At 33.5% G+C, this 19796-nt stretch overlaps 3 protein-coding genes across 4 annotated transcripts in view; 2 read left to right on the top strand and 1 right to left on the bottom strand.

Annotated features, from left to right (window-relative positions):
* Window positions 1–19796, top strand: part of LOC132718609 (galactose mutarotase-like) — a 48383-nt gene that overhangs the window by 2322 nt on the left and 26265 nt on the right. The window contains exons 4-8 of one of the 2 annotated variants that reach the window (XM_060702325.1): window positions 449–658; window positions 2192–2273; window positions 2473–2620; window positions 2956–3139; window positions 3411–3858. In XM_060702325.1, coding sequence (XP_060558308.1) covers window positions 449–658; window positions 2192–2273; window positions 2473–2620; window positions 2956–3139; window positions 3411–3491 — 705 coding nt within the window. In that variant the 3' untranslated portion in view covers window positions 3492–3858. Of the gene's footprint in view, window positions 1–448; window positions 659–2191; window positions 2274–2472; window positions 2621–2955; window positions 3140–3410; window positions 3859–19796 lie in introns of those variants that run through there. The other variant, XM_060702326.1, reaches the window with a different exon arrangement.
* Window positions 12955–19796, top strand: part of LOC132718612 (galactose mutarotase-like) — a 32075-nt gene continuing 25233 nt past the window's right edge. The window contains exon 1 of the mRNA XM_060702330.1: window positions 12955–13054. The gene's annotated coding sequence lies outside the window, so the exon portion shown is untranslated. The remainder of the gene's footprint in view (window positions 13055–19796) is intronic.
* LOC132718611 (ADP-ribosyl cyclase/cyclic ADP-ribose hydrolase-like) overlaps window positions 17315–19796 on the bottom strand; it is a 53293-nt gene continuing 50811 nt past the window's right edge. Inside the window, exon 7 of the mRNA XM_060702327.1 lies at window positions 17315–17765. Within this exon, the coding sequence (XP_060558310.1) occupies window positions 17618–17765 (148 nt within the window). The 3' untranslated portion in view covers window positions 17315–17617. The remainder of the gene's footprint in view (window positions 17766–19796) is intronic.

The following is a 19796-nucleotide window of genomic DNA, read 5'->3' as shown; positions in this document are numbered from 1 at the left end:
TGGATAATTAGTTTGACTACTGGATAACATATCAGTAATTGCCAATTTCTACGAAAACGACCAACTATTAATCCCACAATTTTGACAAATGACCATTAGACTCAATGTTAGAAATTAATTGTCACGGGGAAATTTCGTCCAGTGACCCCAAGATTACTTTTCCGATGTTCTCACTATTGAGCAAAGTGGGCATTTGTATGAATTTCTTTGGGAATTAAGAAATTAAATTAGCACTGAACATATGCGATTCATTAAAACGACCATCTAAATTATAAAGAAAAATCTGGGTAACGATATTGTAATACAAAGCATTCTTATATAGAATCAAAATTTGTTTGAAATCAAAATATTGCATCATTTTTTTAAATTTGAAATCAATTAGGATTTGAACAAAAATAACCTAGCTTAACTCATCATAACATATGCATTATGTATATTTCAATTCAAGAGATGCTTTGATTGGACAATAGACGGTACAAAACTCCGCCTCCAGTACGTTGACACGGATGGTTCGGAGGGATTTCCTGGAGATGTAACTATCACCGTGACGTATGAACTAACTGAAGAGTCCGGTCTCATGATTGATTACAAGGCAACAACTAACAAGCCCACACCTGTAGATATATCAAACCATTTCATGGTGAACCTTTCCGGACATGTAAGATTAACATATTAATATCGACATTTCATTGAAATGATACACGATGCTGTATGATACATAGATTAATCCTTAATGTTTATTCTACAAAAACAATACATATACTGGAATGTTAATACTGCATTCACCATGTGACTTTTTGTGAATTAAGCGGGGCAAAAACCAATACAATTAATAGACGTCCAGAGTTTGTTTGTCTGTTTTTTTTTTGTTTTCTTCAGTTACCTTTTTTAATAGTTCCTTATATTTAATGGGATAAAGTGTAAATAAAAAATATATATTTCTTTAAAATGTATTTCTTTTACGGAAAGTGAAACCGTATGTTTGAACAACATACCTCACTTTAGTTTAGGTTAGAACATGATAAGGGTTCCTCACTAGAACTTAGCGGACTCGACACTTCTTCATCTAATAAAAAATGAAATTTGTATGGTAGAAAATAAAATCTAGACCGTCTTTTGTATTGGTTTTTTAATAATTAAATGTCAATGTGTATAGGCACCGTGCTATCTTTATAACGTCTGCATGATATAAGTTAACGTTGTATGAAAATGATAAAATCTAAGCTGGAATCGCTAGCTAACATGAAAATATGTTTTTCTATAAAACAATGTATATAGTTCATCGCAAGTTTCTGCAATTTTCTTGAGAAAAACATGCTCCATTTTAAAGAAATTTAAGCAGTAGCCTAAAGCTACAGGCTCACTAAAATCCCGGCAGAACCCCGGAAGAGCCCCGAAAGACGTCCTGGGTGATCTTGGAACGACCGGGGTACGGCCGGGAACCGGAGTACATCAGTGCAACGTCTGTGAATGTCCGGGAACATCTTGCATTCGATCCCGGAAGGAATGAAATATTTAATATCACCGGGGTGGTCCGGGGTGATCCGCGAAGTAAAGCTTTGTGGGCTTCATCCTTAGCTCTGCAAAGACGACCAGGGTTACACCGATGAAGCACCGTAGCTCTGTCGGCACAAACCGAGGATGAACCGAGGTATGATATAGCCGGTATCTACGCCCCAGTGAATCCTGGCAGAGCCCCGGTGAATGCCGACAGAGCCCCGGAGGATGCCGGCAGAGCCCCGGAGGATGACAATGGAGCTACGGTTGATCCCGATAGAGCCCCGGCAAAGCCCGGTTCATTTCAAAACAATCACGACAATTTGCGATGATTGCACTGGATTGTCCTGGGCTCTGCCTGGATCGACCGGGGCTCTGCCTGGGTCAACCGGGGCTCTTCTTGCGTCATCCGGGAACCACCGGGGAAGCACCGGCATGAACCGTAGCTTCACCTGGGCTATACCTGGAAGGTCCGGAGCGCATTCTGGGTGGTTAGTTGCGTATTACCGTAGTGCTGACAGGGTAAGTGTGACCGCAACACTAATTTCACCCCGGATCGCCCCGGATCATCCCAGTAACTTACCGTGGTGGTCCTGGGCTCTGCCGGGAGTAAGTGAGACCGCTGCTTACAAAGAAGTTCCCTTTTTTAATTTTTTGAAATTACAATCTACAGAAATTATTAAATGTATTACAGGATGGTGGATATATTGGTGATCATGTAGTGAACATGAATGCATCGCAATATCTGGAATTCAATGAAAACTTTATACCAACAGGTATGCTTTAAAGGCTCCGAACTTTACTATATAAGAAAACACACTTAAAAGATATTGTATATATTGATTATATAGTTAATTGATGCCGCTATATCTATTATAAACTATATATATATATAGCTTAACATTCAATTTTGCATTGGTCAGGTTTGTCACAGGATAATGAGAAAATGATGTTCTTTTGGGGAATTTGTTTCAGGAACGATAACTAATGTATCAGGAACAATGTATGACCTCCAGAAACCAACAGTCCTTAACGATGTTCTTGATAAAATGCCTGGCAAGGATGGTCTCCACTTGGCCTATATCTTACCTGGAGCCAAAGGGGAGAAGAAAATGGTTGCTAAGTATGTTTTGTTAAGCTGAATATGTACTTTAAATGCTAATGTACCACTATATAGCTCATATATGATCAATTCTCAAGTACACGTTTTTGATGTGGTTTTGTAAATATATATTTAAAGCTGTAAGACAATTAGCATACAAAATTAAATAAAAAAGTCAAGCTGATTTCTTCTTTAAAATACCGTTTACATATCAGCTTGGCATGATTAATATGTATTTAATGTTAATGACACATCGATAATTGTAATTTACACACTTGTGTGCATTTTTGCAGCATTTTGTAGAAATGTCTTAACGAATCATTCATTGATAATAAGAAAAAGTCGTTCTTCTTCAGGGCGGTTCACCCAGCCTCGGGGCGTTTTATTGAAGTATCCACTACCGAACCTGCGTTTATTGCATATAGCTGTTTCTACTTAGACTTCTTGCTGAAAGATTCCAAATGCAAGGACGGTGTTGTATATAAAAAGAGTGGCGGGATTTTGTTCATGCCTCAAGGCTATCCAGCTTCTGTTAATGTAGTAAGTGCCACGTATAATTTGTTTTATTTTCATTTGATACACAAATTTGTTAAATACACGTGTATAATAAGCGTTTTAGTAAGATAAGTTTGATTATTTTGAATCACTTTTGGAAAATACATCTCTTCTTTGCAACAGAAATATCGTGCCATAAAAGGGTAAATAAGACTTTAAATGTATAGTATTATATAGTAAACACTGTGGATTTCTTCAGTCACTGTTATTTCCTTCTGTCTGCTGTTAGTAAACAATACGTTCCTTTTTATTTCAGCCAAGTTTTCCAAGTAGCATATTGCGCCCTGGTGAGACATACCACACAACTTCATGGTATAAATTTGGAGTGACCAACTGACATTTTTGTACATATCATATACACGATCAAATGATAATGTTTTTTTTACATAATATGTAAAAAATGACAATATCAAATATATTGTTTCTTAGTAAGTCAATATACTAAAGATATCCAAGATATTTTTGCCGAGAGGACATTTTTACTCATAATTAAGAAAAAAATTAAGTATCACGAAGAGCTGGTATTAAATCATTAGTAAAAGCTAACATTTCTTGTATATGATCTAAATAAACATTGATATGACTAAAAAGTAAGAAAAAACCCTACAAACAAACAAAATAGATGTTTTATTCGACAGCTTATGAAGTACTTTATGAAATTTTGGTTTATGATCTATGGTCACAAGAATTTCAATAAACAAGCGTGTATATCACTAAATAAACATTGATATGACTAAAAAAGTAAGAAAAAACCCTACAAACAAACAAAATAGATGTATTTCCAAATAAAATATGATCTTTTTTTCTAATTATAATAAATATGTTCATATGAAGTTGAACTTTAATTATTCAGAAATAAACATTGATATATGGAAGGAAAAGGTTTTTATCTTTTGTAATACAACTTACATGTGCCTTATTGAAGTATGTTTTAGCAAAGGAAAAAAATCAGTGCAATGTTTCACCAGATTAAAATTAAATTTATGCTGACTGCATAGTCTAAAAATAATTTTATAACGTTAGTCACAAAACATCAATTTTTTGTTATCTTTCTCAATAAATAATTAGTATCCACCAAGGCCGTTGCTCACTAATTACTCAGCTAATAAGCCCCTTTGATTGGGTGATGTTAATGGATTATCGATAATAAGTAAAATTAGATCTCTTTTTTAATTCAAATAATATTTCTAGGTGAAACAAATAACAAAAAAGTCAAAAATTAATGAATTAAAAATATCTGTTACATGATGGAAATTCACTGTATCCCACTGTAACCTTGTGTAACCCTTGTATCCCTGTATCCCTTGTCATGTGGGGGTGAAAAATAATTGTGATTTTGTGCCACATATCATGCACAGTATAAAACATAATGAGATCAACAGTAATCAAATGAGATCAAAAGTGAGTTAGGATATTCAATTTACCAAGGCTTAATTGATATAAGATAGACACAAGTAACATAGAGTAGTGAGGCAAATAAATACAAATAAATCTAAATAAACAAAATTTTAACTATTTCAACACTTAATTAACGTATTACCAACATATTTTCAATAAGGTATCCACGAGAGACCTTAACTGGGAATATATAATGCTATTAATCAGTCAAACACTAAGCAAAAGCACAGAGCATAATTGTGCATTAGAGTAAGATTAAGTTTACTTTTATAAAGTATCCCACTATATACATACAGTTCCTCAACTTATTGATGAACATAAAACTTTGTTCCAGACATACATGTATGTACATGGCTTCAGCTCTATATATTGTACAGTTTCTACTTTATAGGCAAGATGTTTTTGCCAAGGATGCCGAATTTTTAATAATATTCTACTTGTGGTCTTACATAAGTTGTGTTTGCAGCATCATTGACCCATTTATATGATGCTTTTATGTTTCTTTTAATATAGCGGAGGCAGTTGTTTGCTTCAAAGAATGTTACATAATTGATATGTTGGGTCCAGTTTAAATCTATTTAAATGGTCCTCCTAAGGTATTTCAAAAGAATCTGATGTTTTTAATGTTGTATTACAAATATTTAAGGACTAAGAACAAAATTCAGGACCATTCTTACGACAGGTAATAATAAACAGTATTAAATTCCATGACCCCATTCTCTCACAAACTTCTAACTGATGTAGATCATTTAGTAAGAGTTAAGAATCTGACGAAGAAATGATTGTTATGTAAACTAGGTTGAACTTATACATTGAACTTATATATTGATTGATTTAGGAAGATCGTTGATGTATGAAAGGAACAGGTGACCAATTTACCAGAGGACACCAGAAAGTACGGGGAGTTCCTTTGCTAGGTGACCTTCTACCGCTACCATTTGAGAGCGTTTAATAAAATAAATCCAATTCAGAGTTAATAATATAGTAAGAGTTAAGAATCTGACGAAGAAATGATGGTTATGTAAACTAGGTTAACTTAACAAAGAGCCTTACCCTTGATTAATTTAGGAAGATCGTTGATGTATGAAAGGAACAGATGACCAATTTATCAGAGGACACCAGAAAGTACGGGGAGTTCCCCGTACCTTTGCTGATCTACCGAGCTGTTAAATAGAATAAATCTAATTCAGAGTTACTACTATATGTGGGTAGTTCATACATTAGTTTACCTACCTTATCAAATGCTGTAGAGATAGATAGGTGTCCAATACTATAACATCAGTCTGTTGACCTTTGTCTAAGCTGTTCATAATCTTCTTTGGTAAAGCTTGCATGAAAGTGGAAATAGATATATAACTCCATTTCGTTAAGCCTAGCCCAAAATGTAAACAATAAAAGAATATGTATGATGAGTGAAATGTTTGAAACAACTAAGATAGTTTTGATACATAATCACAAGCGATCTGTTGTTTTGATTGATTACTCACCAGTAATGTTCAATGTCCGAGATCAATTGTTGCAGGAAAATTGGATTGTAAATTATTAACGTTATTAACTTTTAAAAGGGAATATAAGCGACTCGTAAATCGTAAGAAACTAGCTTATAAAAGCACGAAATCAAAGGAGATAGAAGGTTTGCGCAAGAAAAAGCCTCGAGACTTTTGGAAGTACTTTTTAAAAAAACAAAGGGATGCGCGGAAATTCCTTGTCAACAAGTGATTTCTACCAGTATTTTATAAACTTGAGTAATGAAATTAATATCACAACTGAGGTTGAAAGCGAACGGTTTGCGTCGGAAGGCATTAATTCGGATAATCCTATCTTCTCAGAACTAGATAATACTATATCAGAGACAGAAGTTTTAGCGGCTTTGAAAACTTTAAAATGTGGAAAGGTAGGCTCTACTGATAACTTAATCAATGAATTGTTCATTGAATCTGGGGATATATTAACAGGCCATTTAACAGATCTTTTTAATCTTATAATCGATACCGGTTTTTTGCCCGGATAAATGGTCGTAAGGTATAATTATTCCATTATTCAAAAAAGGAAACGAAAATGATGTGAACAATTATCGTGTAATAACATTGATCAGCGTCCTAGCAAAGCTGTTTACATCTGTGTTAAATAAGCGTTTGAAAAAAAAATTATTTCCGACGCTCAGTTTGGATTTAAAAAAGGTTTTCCACAGTCGATGCTATATTTTGTTTAAACGGATTAATACAAAAATGTCTTGGAAATGGCTCTCGTTTGTATGCTGCGTTCCTTGATATGAGCAAATGTTTCGACAGCGTTTATAGGAACGCGTTATGGCCTTGGAATTTCTGGAAAAATGTTACGTGTAGTGAGGTCGATGTATGAGCACGTGAAAAGTCAAGTTCGTCACTGTAATACGTTTTCTGAATTCATTGAAGTAGCGGTAGGTCTAAAGCAAGGAGAGATATGTTCGCCACTGCTGTGGTCAATTTTCATCGAAGATTTAGAATTGTATTTAGGTTCAAATATTGATAGTAGTGTAAATATAGCAGACTTGACACTTATATTGCTTTTATACGCTGATGATATGATTCTACTGTCTGAAACAGTTCAGGGTTTGCAGTCACATTTCGCCCCATTAAAGCAAAAGGTACCAAGCAACATTTTGGCCAAAAATGACTTTTTAACATTTTTCATTTTGTTTTAATGTTATCTTTAATCTGTAATATCTCTGTAGTATCATGTTTATTTACAGACATATAAGGTTATGTAAAAAGGTACAATGTAAATATTTTCCCATTTAGTAATGCAAAAAGGTACCATATGTATACCAGTTTGAGCAAAAAGGTACCAAGTGTCACAAAGTACCTTTTTTCATTGAATGACTATTATAAGTTTTGAGCACTTTTAATGCAAAAAGGAACCATGTGTCATATGGTCCCTTTCTGCACACAAAGAATTTACGACCCTTAAGATTATTTTATATATTAAATTGTTTGCTTGGTACCTTTTAGCTTTTTAATGAATACACAATCTAGATGTTGATAAGGACACCAAATATAACAATATATCCCAGAGTATTGTTTCTGTTTTAAATTGAGGAATGATAACAATGTGAAGATAGTGATAGTGTATAAATGACTTCTTCACAAAAACGTAGACGTAAAAAGAAAAGTAATTGACTATACTCTTGCCAACAAGATACATGGGATATATGGAAGGAGAAGTATGATAGGGAAGCGTACATCTACAAATAAACTAGATTATGATACAGTTTAATTGGTGAAACAGCATAGAGTAATTTCCTAAAATGAAATCTCATTATACAAGAAAAAAACTGAAAGAAACAATACCTATCTCATGACTATGACTTAAACATTAAAAAGATGTTGAAACTGTAAACTATTGACAGTCAAAAAAGGAAATAAAATCTGTTAAGCAACATACGTATAGGAAGGCAGTAGGCACACTAGATGGCACGATCAAGGAACAATATATTGAACATCAAAAACAGAAAGAAAATTCACAAGAAGAAAAGGTTAAAAATAAAGTTGGGGCAAAAGGTGACACATGCGTTTATGTTGCATGTTTTGATCTCAAGGCCGTTGTACCAACCCCTTGCTCATTAGTGAGTGAGCTTTACTATTCAATAAAACTCTGTTGCTACACAACTTGACAGTATATTCCTTATGAGACAAAAATGTTGTATGTCATGTATGGGATAAAACCAACTGCAAAGAGAGGCATGTGAAATAGCTTCCTGCCAGAGTGGTAATGTCAAATAAGTAATATATTTTTCAGATTCATACGGGGGACAAAACAGAAATTGGTTCATAGCTGCGCCTCTTCTTTTATATTATCACAAGTTCCAAGTTTAAGATTGATCATCACAAATTTCTTGTATCGGGTCACTCACAGATTGAGTGACAATTTGACTCTTGAAGGGGCAAAGAAAATAATTCCTGTATAATTATGTTTCATTCAGTTGTGTTCTCTTATATCACTGGCCAGAAAATCACAGCTATACATTGATGTGGAAATGAAATATAACCATGTTTTTGATTTCAAATACTTCATTAAAACAGTGTCCGAGACTCTAAACATCCATTGACGGACAAAGAGTAAACCGGCTACATGTGAAATGGATACAGGTACCAAAGGATAACCCAAAGTCAGTATTTGTAAATTACAGCTTCAATGCTGAAGATTTTATGGAAATAGAAGTTCAGAATACAGAATCTAGACAGAAAGAAAGTATCAGTGGACAAATGGTGAACAAGATATGAAGTTATGATACCAAACCGCCAGTTTCTTTTCAAAAGAAAAATGACTTGGTTACTTTGTGTGCAAAGGAAATTATCCCAAAAGAGTTCCATAATTATAATGCCACTTAGCCAACATACAGGAAAGAAAAGGGTTATGTCACGATGGAATCGGATGAGAATGATTCTGATTTTGACTAACAATGTAAGAGATTTTGACATATGCATTGAGATTTATCACAGAGGAAGACTTTCAAAACATGCAGTGTGATAGTTGTATCAGACATTTACTGAAAACACAAGAATTTAATATTTTTATTTGCATCATTGTAGAATAAAACTGTAAACAAATGATGCTTTTTGTTAATATTGTTGGGACAAAAAGGTGCCAACTGCCATAATTATGGTACCTTTTTTGATATATTCGACAGCAAACGTTAAAAATAATACAATGCAAAAAGCGATCATATGGTACCTTCTTGCACTTGTCGGTCAAAATATTTATTAGTGCAAAAAGGAACCATTTCCTTTAATTGATTAATTATCACTTATTAGTAATATATAAGCTTTCCAACTTTTTGAGCATGTACATTCAAATATTATCTAAATATAAAGTTTCTTTGCCATGTTGTAAAAACCTGATTTGATATGGAACTTCAAATCTTTAAACGCGATTTGCTCGAAAACATAAAAATGTCACTTGGTACCTTTCTGCTTTAATATGGCGATTTAGACAATCTACGAATTTATTGTGATCGTTGGGGTTTAAAGATTAATGAAGAGAAAACAAAATGGTATTTAGACGTAAAGGTGCATTGAGAGACGATGAGAAATGGGAGTATGACGGGAAAACGTTGGATATTGTAGATACATTTAATTATCTTGGAACTGTATTTGGTTCAAATGGTAATTTTAACTGCAATCAACAATTGTTAATTGGTAAAGCAATGAAAGCTATGAATTTGTTAAACTATAATATCCGTGAATTTGATTTTACTCTAAAAGTTCAATGTCAGCTGTTTGATTCATTTGTAACATCTATACTAAGTTATGCAGCAGAAGTGTGGGGTAATTCAAAAGCTAAAGAAATTGAACGAGTGCAGTTAAAGTTTTGTAAAAGACTTCTTAATGTTAAAATGTCAGTAAGTAATGTGTCTGTATATGGAGAGCTAGGGCGCTATCCGCTTTATATAAATCGTTTTGTTAAGATATTCAAGTTCTTGATTAAAGTTTTAAATTCCAATAATTGTATCATTAAAAACGTTTATTAGGAGCTGTTAAATGATGCTATTCATGGTAAAAAGAACTGGGCATATAAGTTAAAAGTTTTATTAGAAAACTATGGATATGGATATCTTTGGGAAATACAGGACAGTATTATTGACGGTACAAGTTTGATTAAAGAGTGATTGACTGTTTACTTCAGGAATGGAGAAGTGATATTGATAGCAAACCTGTATTATTGGTATATAAACATGTTTAAGAGAATTTCGAATATGAACCTTAATTATTTAGACTGACTTGTTGAACAAATCATAGAGACTTTTCATAACACGAATGAGAACATCTGCGCACTGTTTACGCATAGAAACCGGGCGTTATGGAAATAATAGAATAGACAGGGAATATAGACTGTGTCAAATTTGTGAAAATGGCGAGATAGAGGACGAATATCACTTTAAGCTTAAATGTGCGAGATACAGAGTCATTAGAAAACGATATATTAATGAATATTTTACACTTCGACCAAGTATGTTTAAGCTAATTGAACTGCTAGCTAAGATCTGTGAATCACAAGACAATGACAAATTTGGTGATGTTCATCAAATGAGCACTTAAAATTCGAGAGAATATGCTACGACAAAGTGACTTATCATAAACTTTATATTTAAATTTATTGCCGACTGTTTAATGAGTTAATTAATTTGCTTGTCAACACATACCTTCATTTACGTAAATAATATTTATATTCATATTAATTTTATTATTTATTTGACATGACCTTTATATTCAATGTAATGCATGTATAGATGATAAACTATGTTTAAATCTAAAATCTAATAAAAGATATGTTCTGATCTGTTCTGTTCCTATTGGACACATAAGTTATATGTGTATCCTTCTTACAACAGACTGTTTAATAAATTTTTTTTTTTATTTATCTCTCTCGAATCAGACATGTTTAATGCAAATGTAGTGCATATATGCACGTATATATGTATGTCAATGATAAGGGTTTGAAAAAAGTCATGACTAAATAGATTTATAATATAGCTTATCCGTGATGTCATTATAAACACTCAGCAGCCAATTGTATAAACAATTTAACCGCGCGGTTACCACACAGTTACGGTGACCAGCCCGGTAACCTCGCGGTAAGCGATTGTATAAAAAACATCAAAAGCAGTAACCGCGCTTTAACCACGGTTAAATTTAACCAAGGTACTGAAGCTTGGTAACTGCACGGTAACCAAAACAAAAATGGCGGACATTTTACGTGTAAGCACAGACAACCCCACAATTCGGACGAATTGACAGATAGTTGACTGATTTGACAGACAAGGAGTTACAGAAAAGATATAGATTTCCTGCAGACAACATTAAAAAAACATGTTAGACTTCTTTGACCGTTCTTTTGGAAAGAAATACACGACGGAACCAAGCGCTGATACCACGACTATTTTTAATCATTGTGGATTTAATTACACAATACGCGGTTTTTCATCTGCATCTATGATGACACACATGTAAAAATACAATCGCAAGGACAACCAGACAAAGCAGCTATTGTTAAACACAGCATTAATTTTCGGGCAGCTTGTGATCACAATGCATTTCAACAACTGCATATTTATGATCTATGTACAGTCTACATGTTTTAGAAAGATCTTACCTGTCTCTGCAAAAGTTTATTCTATCTACAGTACATGTATAGATTAATAATATCCCTCGGATTCACTCCTTTATGAGACAAGCCACAAATAAATGTAATATATCAAAACATTATCCACAATCTCTTTTTTATATTTATATTAGTCAATGTATAAACTACATTGTAAACTTGAATGAAGTTTCTACGTCATAGTGTACTGTACACGATGACATCAATAATATTGATTACATCACAGCTTTGTGTATGGAAGACAGGTTTCGCCATAATTATTGTTCAACAAGCACACGATCTCTGCAGAGCATACATACATATATGACATACAGGTATTGAATAATTATGTAACTTGTTCAGTAGATCTAGATCTACAGCATATTTTTTATTTATTTAAATAATGTAGGCCTACAGTATGGCTTAATTGTTTGTTTTTTAAATTTCCCGCGGTATATCTTTTCACATTTTAGGCCAATGATAAAATAAATTAGAATTTAATCATTTTTGTTCCATCTCATCATTATCTAGCAGTAAATAAAGCAAAAGAATTTAATTCATAATATAAAAGTCAAGCAGGGGACAATAAAAAAAGCACTATTCAACAAGAAAAACGAAGGGTCTAAATTTGGGCCCGCAAAATTACCACACCCCTGGTGCAATCTTTGGGTTTAATTTATTCCCAGGGTTTAAATTTTTCAGTTTTGCTGGTTAGGAAACCTTTTGGGGGTTTAAAATTTTTTTAAAACAAAGGGAAAAAAACCGCCCCGGTTTAACCTAACCACAATATATCCCGGGCGGAAATTTAACTAACCGTGGAAAATTTTTTAACCATCGTTTTTTAACAATTGGCTGAAAATTTTAAATTTCAGTAGCTTTCTATCTAGGGTCGTTTGCCAACCATTTTGGGAAGGTCCAATGAAAAAATTGGAAACGGAGTTTTGGCAATGTTTTTTTAATTTAAAAAAGGTTTAAATTTTACTTGACGGGGAATTCTAAATTAAACGTCTTTTTAAAGTTTACTTAGGAATCTTTTCAACTTCATCTCAGTTAGAATCGTTCAGTACTTTATGGATGTTTCATTTTAGACAGGCGAATACATGGCTGACCACATTTCATAACGACAATATTTACATACTTAAATGAATTGACAAAACTAGTTTTATAACTTTAAAAGTAGGGTAAGCAAAACAATTTATTTATTCTTTATAGTTATTCACTAATCATCTTTATATATCAAGTAATGGTTTGACATGTTGTATCAAGTCTACAATTACAGAGTGTATGTATTTGATAATCGACATTTACCTGACCGAAGCAGACCGACAATGAACTCTCTGATAAGATACCGTTATTTTTCTCCCCATTAAGATAAACTAGTTTTACAATTTAAACAAACGCATGCGGGAGGATTTGAAGGTTAACCGTTAAAAATTACTGTCACTATGTCATCTGCACACGATATTGTTAAAGAGAAATTTGGAACGACAGAAAAGATGGAAAAGATGTTTACAAGTGAGTCAGACTATTCAACCTATTTAACTATTCATGCGTGCTTTCAGTTTACATAGCATAAAAATATTGTATAGACTTTACATAAATATAACATATAATTTAATTGTAAGTAGTTAAATATAATATGTAAATAGCGATAGTTCATACACATATCATATATGCCTGTTAGCAAGATTTTACAGGCGTGTTGATTCTTTACAGGTTCACATTGAAAGCAGGAAAAATATCAGTGAATATTCTTAACTTTGGCGTGTAGTTAAAAGATATATTGGTACCAGATAGAAATGGAAAAGTAGTAGATGTATGCCTTGGATATGACAACTTTGATGGTGAAGTATTTAGTTGCTTGTATTTATCAATTGTCCAAATTTGGTCACCCGTCTCCAACAACTTTGAGCTACTTGCATCACAACTTTAGATCTATCTAAGAAAAATAATTTAAGAATGCCATTAGAATAATAATAATAATAATATTATATTGATGCGTTATCAAGATCTTTTATCTTTTATGCTTGAACATTAAAATGGCAAGGAATAGCCTCATATCCAGATGCTGATACTCTAGATGAAGTTAAGTATGCATGCAAAATACTAGTATATATATATAGTAAGCTACATAATCGTTCTTAGTCAAAATCAGTATGAAAATAACACTTTGTATTCTATTCATCATTAAAAAATGTACTTTACACAAATTCAAATTTTAGGATACGAAACGAATCCAGCATTTATGGGCGCCATATGTGGTAGAGTAGCTAACCGTATAGATGGTGCGACATTTGAACTTGACGGTACTAAGTATGATGTTTCAAAGAATGATCCGCTAGGAAACAATATGTGTCATGGGGGTTTCACAGGTCTAACAAGGGTTTGTGAAATATATTTGCATGATTTCATTTCTTTGCTTGTTTTTTTCCTGGTTTATACGCCAGTTTTGAAACAAAAAAATATTTTGGACATATCGATCTCGGCGGCCGACCAACCTAACTGGCTGTCCTGGATAACTTATCCGTAATTACCAATTTCTACACAAACGACCAACTATTAATCTCACCTCAATTTTGACAAATGACCATTAAACCCAATGTTCAAGAGGAAATTACTTCTCCAATGCTTTGACTGTGGAGCTAAGAGGGAACACTTGATTTTAATTTATATGAATTTTTTTGTGAATAAAGAAATGACATTAGTAGCATTAAACATGCGATTCATTAGTCTAGTAGCTGGGAAAACCCTAGTAGCTGGGAAAACCGCAAATATTCTTAATTCCGGAGATAGTTTATTATAAAAAAACTGACTAACGGTATTGTAATACAGAACACTCATATACAGACTAAAAATTTTGTTTTAAATAGAGTATATTGAATGAGTGTAAGTTCAATACTGAATTTATTGCACGAGTTGAATAAAATTATAATATGCGAGCCTCTGGCGAGCATAATACTATTTTATTCAACGAGTGCAATAAATTCAGTATGGAACTTACATGAATTTAATATTATATTTATCACATACCCAAAATAAAGACCGTTTAAATTGACGGCCGTGCAATACCATATTTACGGAGTCGCAAAATCGTCACGGGTGTGTGATAAATCAAGATATTGCATCATTTTCTTTGATTTGAAACCCATTAGGATAAGTACAGAAATAACCTTCAACTCATCATAGCATATGCATTGTGTAATTATTTTAAAATTCAAAGAGATACTTTGATTGGGACAATAAGACGGTACAAAAAACCCGCCTCCAGTACGTTGAAACACGGATTGTTCGGAGGTGATTTTTCCTTTGGAGATGTAAACTATCACCGTGACGTATGAACTAACTGAAGAGTCCCGGTCTCATGATTGATACAAGGCAACAACTAACAAGCCCACACCTCTGTAGATATATCAAACCATTTCATGGTTAAAAACCTTTCCGACATTGTAAGATTAAAAATATTAATTATCGACATCCTCATTGAAATGATACAAACGATGCTGTATGATAAGTGAAATAATCCTTAATTGTTTATTTCTAAAAAAACAATACCTATTCTGAAAATGTTTAATACTGTATTCACTGGTCAGTGGCTTTTTGTGATTTGCGCGGGGCAAAAAAAACAAAAACAATACAATTAATACACCCAGAGTTTGTTTGTCTGTTTTTTGTTTGTTTTTGTTTTCTTCAGTTACCTTTTTTAATTGTTCCTTATATTTAATTGGATAAATTGTAAATTTAAACAAAAATGTATTTCTTTTACAGAAAGTGAAACCGTAATGTTTGAACAACATACTTTCACTTTTAGTTTAGGTTAGAACATGATAAGGGTTCCTCACTAGAACTTTTGACGGACTCGACACTTCTTCAATCTATATATAAAAAAGAAAAATTTGTTATGGTAGAACAAATAAAATCTAGACCGTTTTAGTATTTTGGGTTTTTAATCATTAAATGTCAATGGGTATAGGCACCGTGCTTATCTTTATAAAGTCTGGCATGATATTTAAGTAACGTTGGATGAAAAAGGATTTAAAATCTAAGCTGGAATAAGGCTAGTTAAACCAATGGAAAATATTTTTTTATAAAACAATAAGCAACAATTTTTTTAAGTATATGGTTCATCGCTAGTTTTTGCAATTTTCTTGAGAGAAACATGTTCCCCATTTAAAAAAAAAGTTTTTTTAGTGATTAAAACTTTACAAACTACAGAAATTATTAAATGTATTACAGGATGGTGGATATATTGGTGATCATGTAGTGAACATGAATGCATCTCAATATCTGGAATTCAATGAAAAATTTATACCAACAGGTAGGTTTTACAAACAACACACACTTTTAAAGTTATTGTATATATTGCTTATATAGTTAATTGATGCCACTATATCTTTTATAAACTATAATATATATGTTTAAATCTTTACAAGAACTTTAAAGATGAAACGCATTTAACATTCATTTTGGCATTGGTCAGGTTTGTCACAGGATAATGAGAAAATTATGTTATTTTTGGGAATTTGTTTCAGGAACGATATCTAATGTATCAGGAACAATGTATGACCTCCAGAAACCAACAGTCCTTAACGATGTTCTTGATAAAATGCCTGGCAAAGATGGTCTCCACTTGGCATTATCTTACCTGGGGCCAAAGGGAGAAGAAATGGTTGCTAAGTATGTTTTGTTAAAGCTGTTTATTAACTTAAAATGCTAATTACCACTTATTATAACTTTATTGATAAATTCTCAAGTAAAGTATACTTTTTATCTGGATTTGTAAGCGTAACAAATTAGCAACCAAAAAATAAAAAAAGCAAAAAAATCTTTTTTCATTTTCCACCAAAAAGTTATTTTTTTCCCCCCTATAATACCTTTTGTATAAACTTGGAAAGATTGATGTATTTAATGTTTTGAACGTCGATTTATAAAATAATTAACACTTTTTGTGTGAATTATTTTTAGAAATGCTTAAACGAGTCATTCTTTGATAAAAAGAAAAAAAAGGTTCTTTCAGGGCGGTTCCCCACCTCGGGCTTTTTATTGAAGTTTTCCACTAAAAACTCTTTTATTGCATATAGCTTTTTCTACTTAGATTCTTGGAAGATTCCCAAATGAAAGGGGACGGTGTTGTTTATAAAAAGAGTGGAGGGTTTTTTCTTGCCTAAGGCACCAGCTTCTTTTAAAGTGTAAGTGCCATTAAATTACAAATAAGTAGACTTGTTTGTTATTTTCGTTTAAATGCACAAATTTGTTAAAACACATGTATAATAGCGTGATTATTTTGAATAATTTTGGAAAGAATACATTCCTTTTCCAACAGAAAGATCGTGTCAAAAATGTTTTAAATATATAGTTTAATAGTTAACTCTGTGGATTTTTTTCAAGTTGAAATTGATTTAATCCTGTTTTGCTGTTGGTAAAACAATCGTTCCTTTTATTTCAGCCAAAGTTTCCGAGTAGCATATTGGCGTCCTGGTGAGAATACACACACTTCATGGTAAAATGAAATTTTGGAGTGAACCAACTGACTTTTTTGTACATTATCATAATTAACACGATCAAATGATAATGTTTTTTACGAATAATATTTAAAAAACAATGACAATATCACATCTATCATCATGTTTTTTTTTAAAAATTTTTTTTTGTTTCTTAAAAAGTCCATATACTAAAGACTAAAATTCCAAGATATTTTGCCAAGAGGACATTTTTACTCATAATTAAGAAAAAATGAAGTATCACGGAGAGCTTGTATTAAATCATTAGAAAGTCTAGTTAACATTTCATGTATATGTTCATATGGGTGATCAATCCGATTAAAATCAGTCTCTAAATAACGCTACGCATCAGGTAGTAAGAAATAAGTAGATCTGAACTTTAATCAGACTGTATGGGTGATATATTATTATTTTATTTCATTTCATCATGTCTTTCACTTTGCACGGGCTATTCTATAAATATAACACGCGATATAAACACAGACACAAGGGTTGTTGATAAAACAGAGGCTGGTAAAGATGACGAACTTGTTGTATCAAAAATCTTGCAAACATCAGCCGTCGGGTAATCAAAGCAGAATGTTTCTACCAAATCTCTGAAGAAAAAACAAAACATGTATCGACAAGCGTTTAGTAAAAAGTTTGGGCTAACTTGATAGTGTAGACGAACAACGAAAAATTGCCTAAAATTAGGTTATGGAAAGAGACTCGGCTGTTGACATAACAAAACAAGAGCCGGTTGAACCGGGTGATGCTCCCCGAATAGGTTTTGGACACAGGTAGGTATACCTCTTTTAGTGTCAGAGTTATGTCACAGGCAAAGTTCAAAGTGTAAAAACAACCCAAATGTTGTGCACGACACATTGTCTCAATATGGTGATCATTTCTGTGAAATAGTTGTAAAAATCAGACTTCAAATAAGGAAGTTATGGGCTAGACATGATTTTGCTGCAGGTCATGCTGCGACCTTGACCTTTCAAGGTAGCGACCCAAATGTTGCATGTGACACGTCGATTTCAATATGGTGATCATCCCTGTGAAATAGTTGTTAAATCCGACTTCAAGGAACGAAGTTACTGGCCGAACACGATTTTGCTGCAAGGTCATGTGACCTTGACCTTCAAGATAGCGACCCAAATGTTGGCGCGCGAAGACACGTCATTCTCAATATTGTGATCATTTCTGTAAAATATTTTTTAAAATCTAAATTCAAATAACAAAGTTATGGGCCGGACAAGATTTTGCTGCAAGGTCATGCTGTGACCTTGTTGACCTTCAAAGTAGCGACCCAAATGCCGTTGGGCACAACACGTTGTCTTAATTATGGTTGATCATTTCTGTGAAATAGTTTTAAAATCTGACTTCAAATAACGAAGTTATGGCTGGACAGGATTTTGCTGCAAGGTCATGCTGTGACCTTGACCTTCAAAGTAGCGACCCAAATGTTGGGCGCAACACGTAGTCTTAATATGGTGATCATTTCTGTGAAATAGTTTTAAAAAATCCGACTTCAAATAAAGAAGTTATGGACCGGACACGATTTTGATGCAAGGTCATGCTGTGACCTTGACCTTCAAGGTAGTGACCCAAATGTTGCGCGCGACACGTCGTCTCAAATATGGTGATCATTTCTGTGAAATAGTTTTAAAAATCCGACCCTTCAAATAAAGAAGTTATGGACCGGACACGATTTTGATGCAAGGTCATGCTGTGACCTTGACCTTCAAGGTAGCGACCCAAATGTTGGCGCGACACGTTGTCTTAATATGGTGATCATTTCTGTGAATAGTTTTAAATCTGACTTCAAATAACGAAGTTATGGGCTGGACAGGATTTTGCTGCAAGGTCATGCTGTGACTTGACCTTCAAAGTAGCGACCCAAATGTTGGGCGCAACACGAAGTCTTAAATATGGTGATCATTTCTGTGAAATAGTTTTAAAATCCGACTTCAAATAAAGAGTTATGGACCGGACACGATTTTGATGCAAGGTCATGCTATGACCTTGACCTTCAAGGTAGTGACCCAAATGTTTGCGCGCGACACGTCGTCTCATATGGTGATCATTTCTGTGAAATAGTTTTTAAATCCGACTTCAAATAAAGAAGTTATGGACCGGACACGATTTTGATGCAAGGTCATGCTGACCTGACTTGACTCTTCAAGGTAGTGACCCAAATGTTGCAAGCGACAAGTCGTCTCAATATGGTGATCATTTCCGGAGAAATAGTTTAAAATCCGACTTCAAATAATGAAGTTATTGGCCGGATACGATTTTGCTGCAAGGTCATGCTGTGACCTTGACCTTCAAGGTAGCGACCCAAATGTTGCGCGCGACACGTCGTCTCAATATGGTGATCATTTCTGTGAAATAGTTTTAAAATCCGACTTCAAATAACTAAGTTATGGGCCGGACACGAGTTGGGACGTACGGACGGACGGACGGACGGACTGACGGACGGACTGACAACCCGACGACTATATGCTCCCCCGAAATTTTTCGGGGAGCATAAAAAGGTGATGTAGCAAAATGGGTTAGTTAAATGCACCTCGTGTAATTAAGGCAATTATGTTTAGAAGACAATATTTGCTATATTTTATTCTAAAATAGTCTGAAAGATGAAAGTA

Source organism: Ruditapes philippinarum, unplaced genomic scaffold, assembly GCF_026571515.1.
Source record: "Ruditapes philippinarum isolate M1 unplaced genomic scaffold, ASM2657151v2 ctg856_1_1_1_1, whole genome shotgun sequence".
Taxonomy (NCBI): Eukaryota; Metazoa; Mollusca; class Bivalvia; order Venerida; family Veneridae; genus Ruditapes; species Ruditapes philippinarum.
The sequence above is the reverse complement of the archived record's forward strand: the minus strand, read 5'-3'. Positions and strand labels throughout refer to the sequence as shown.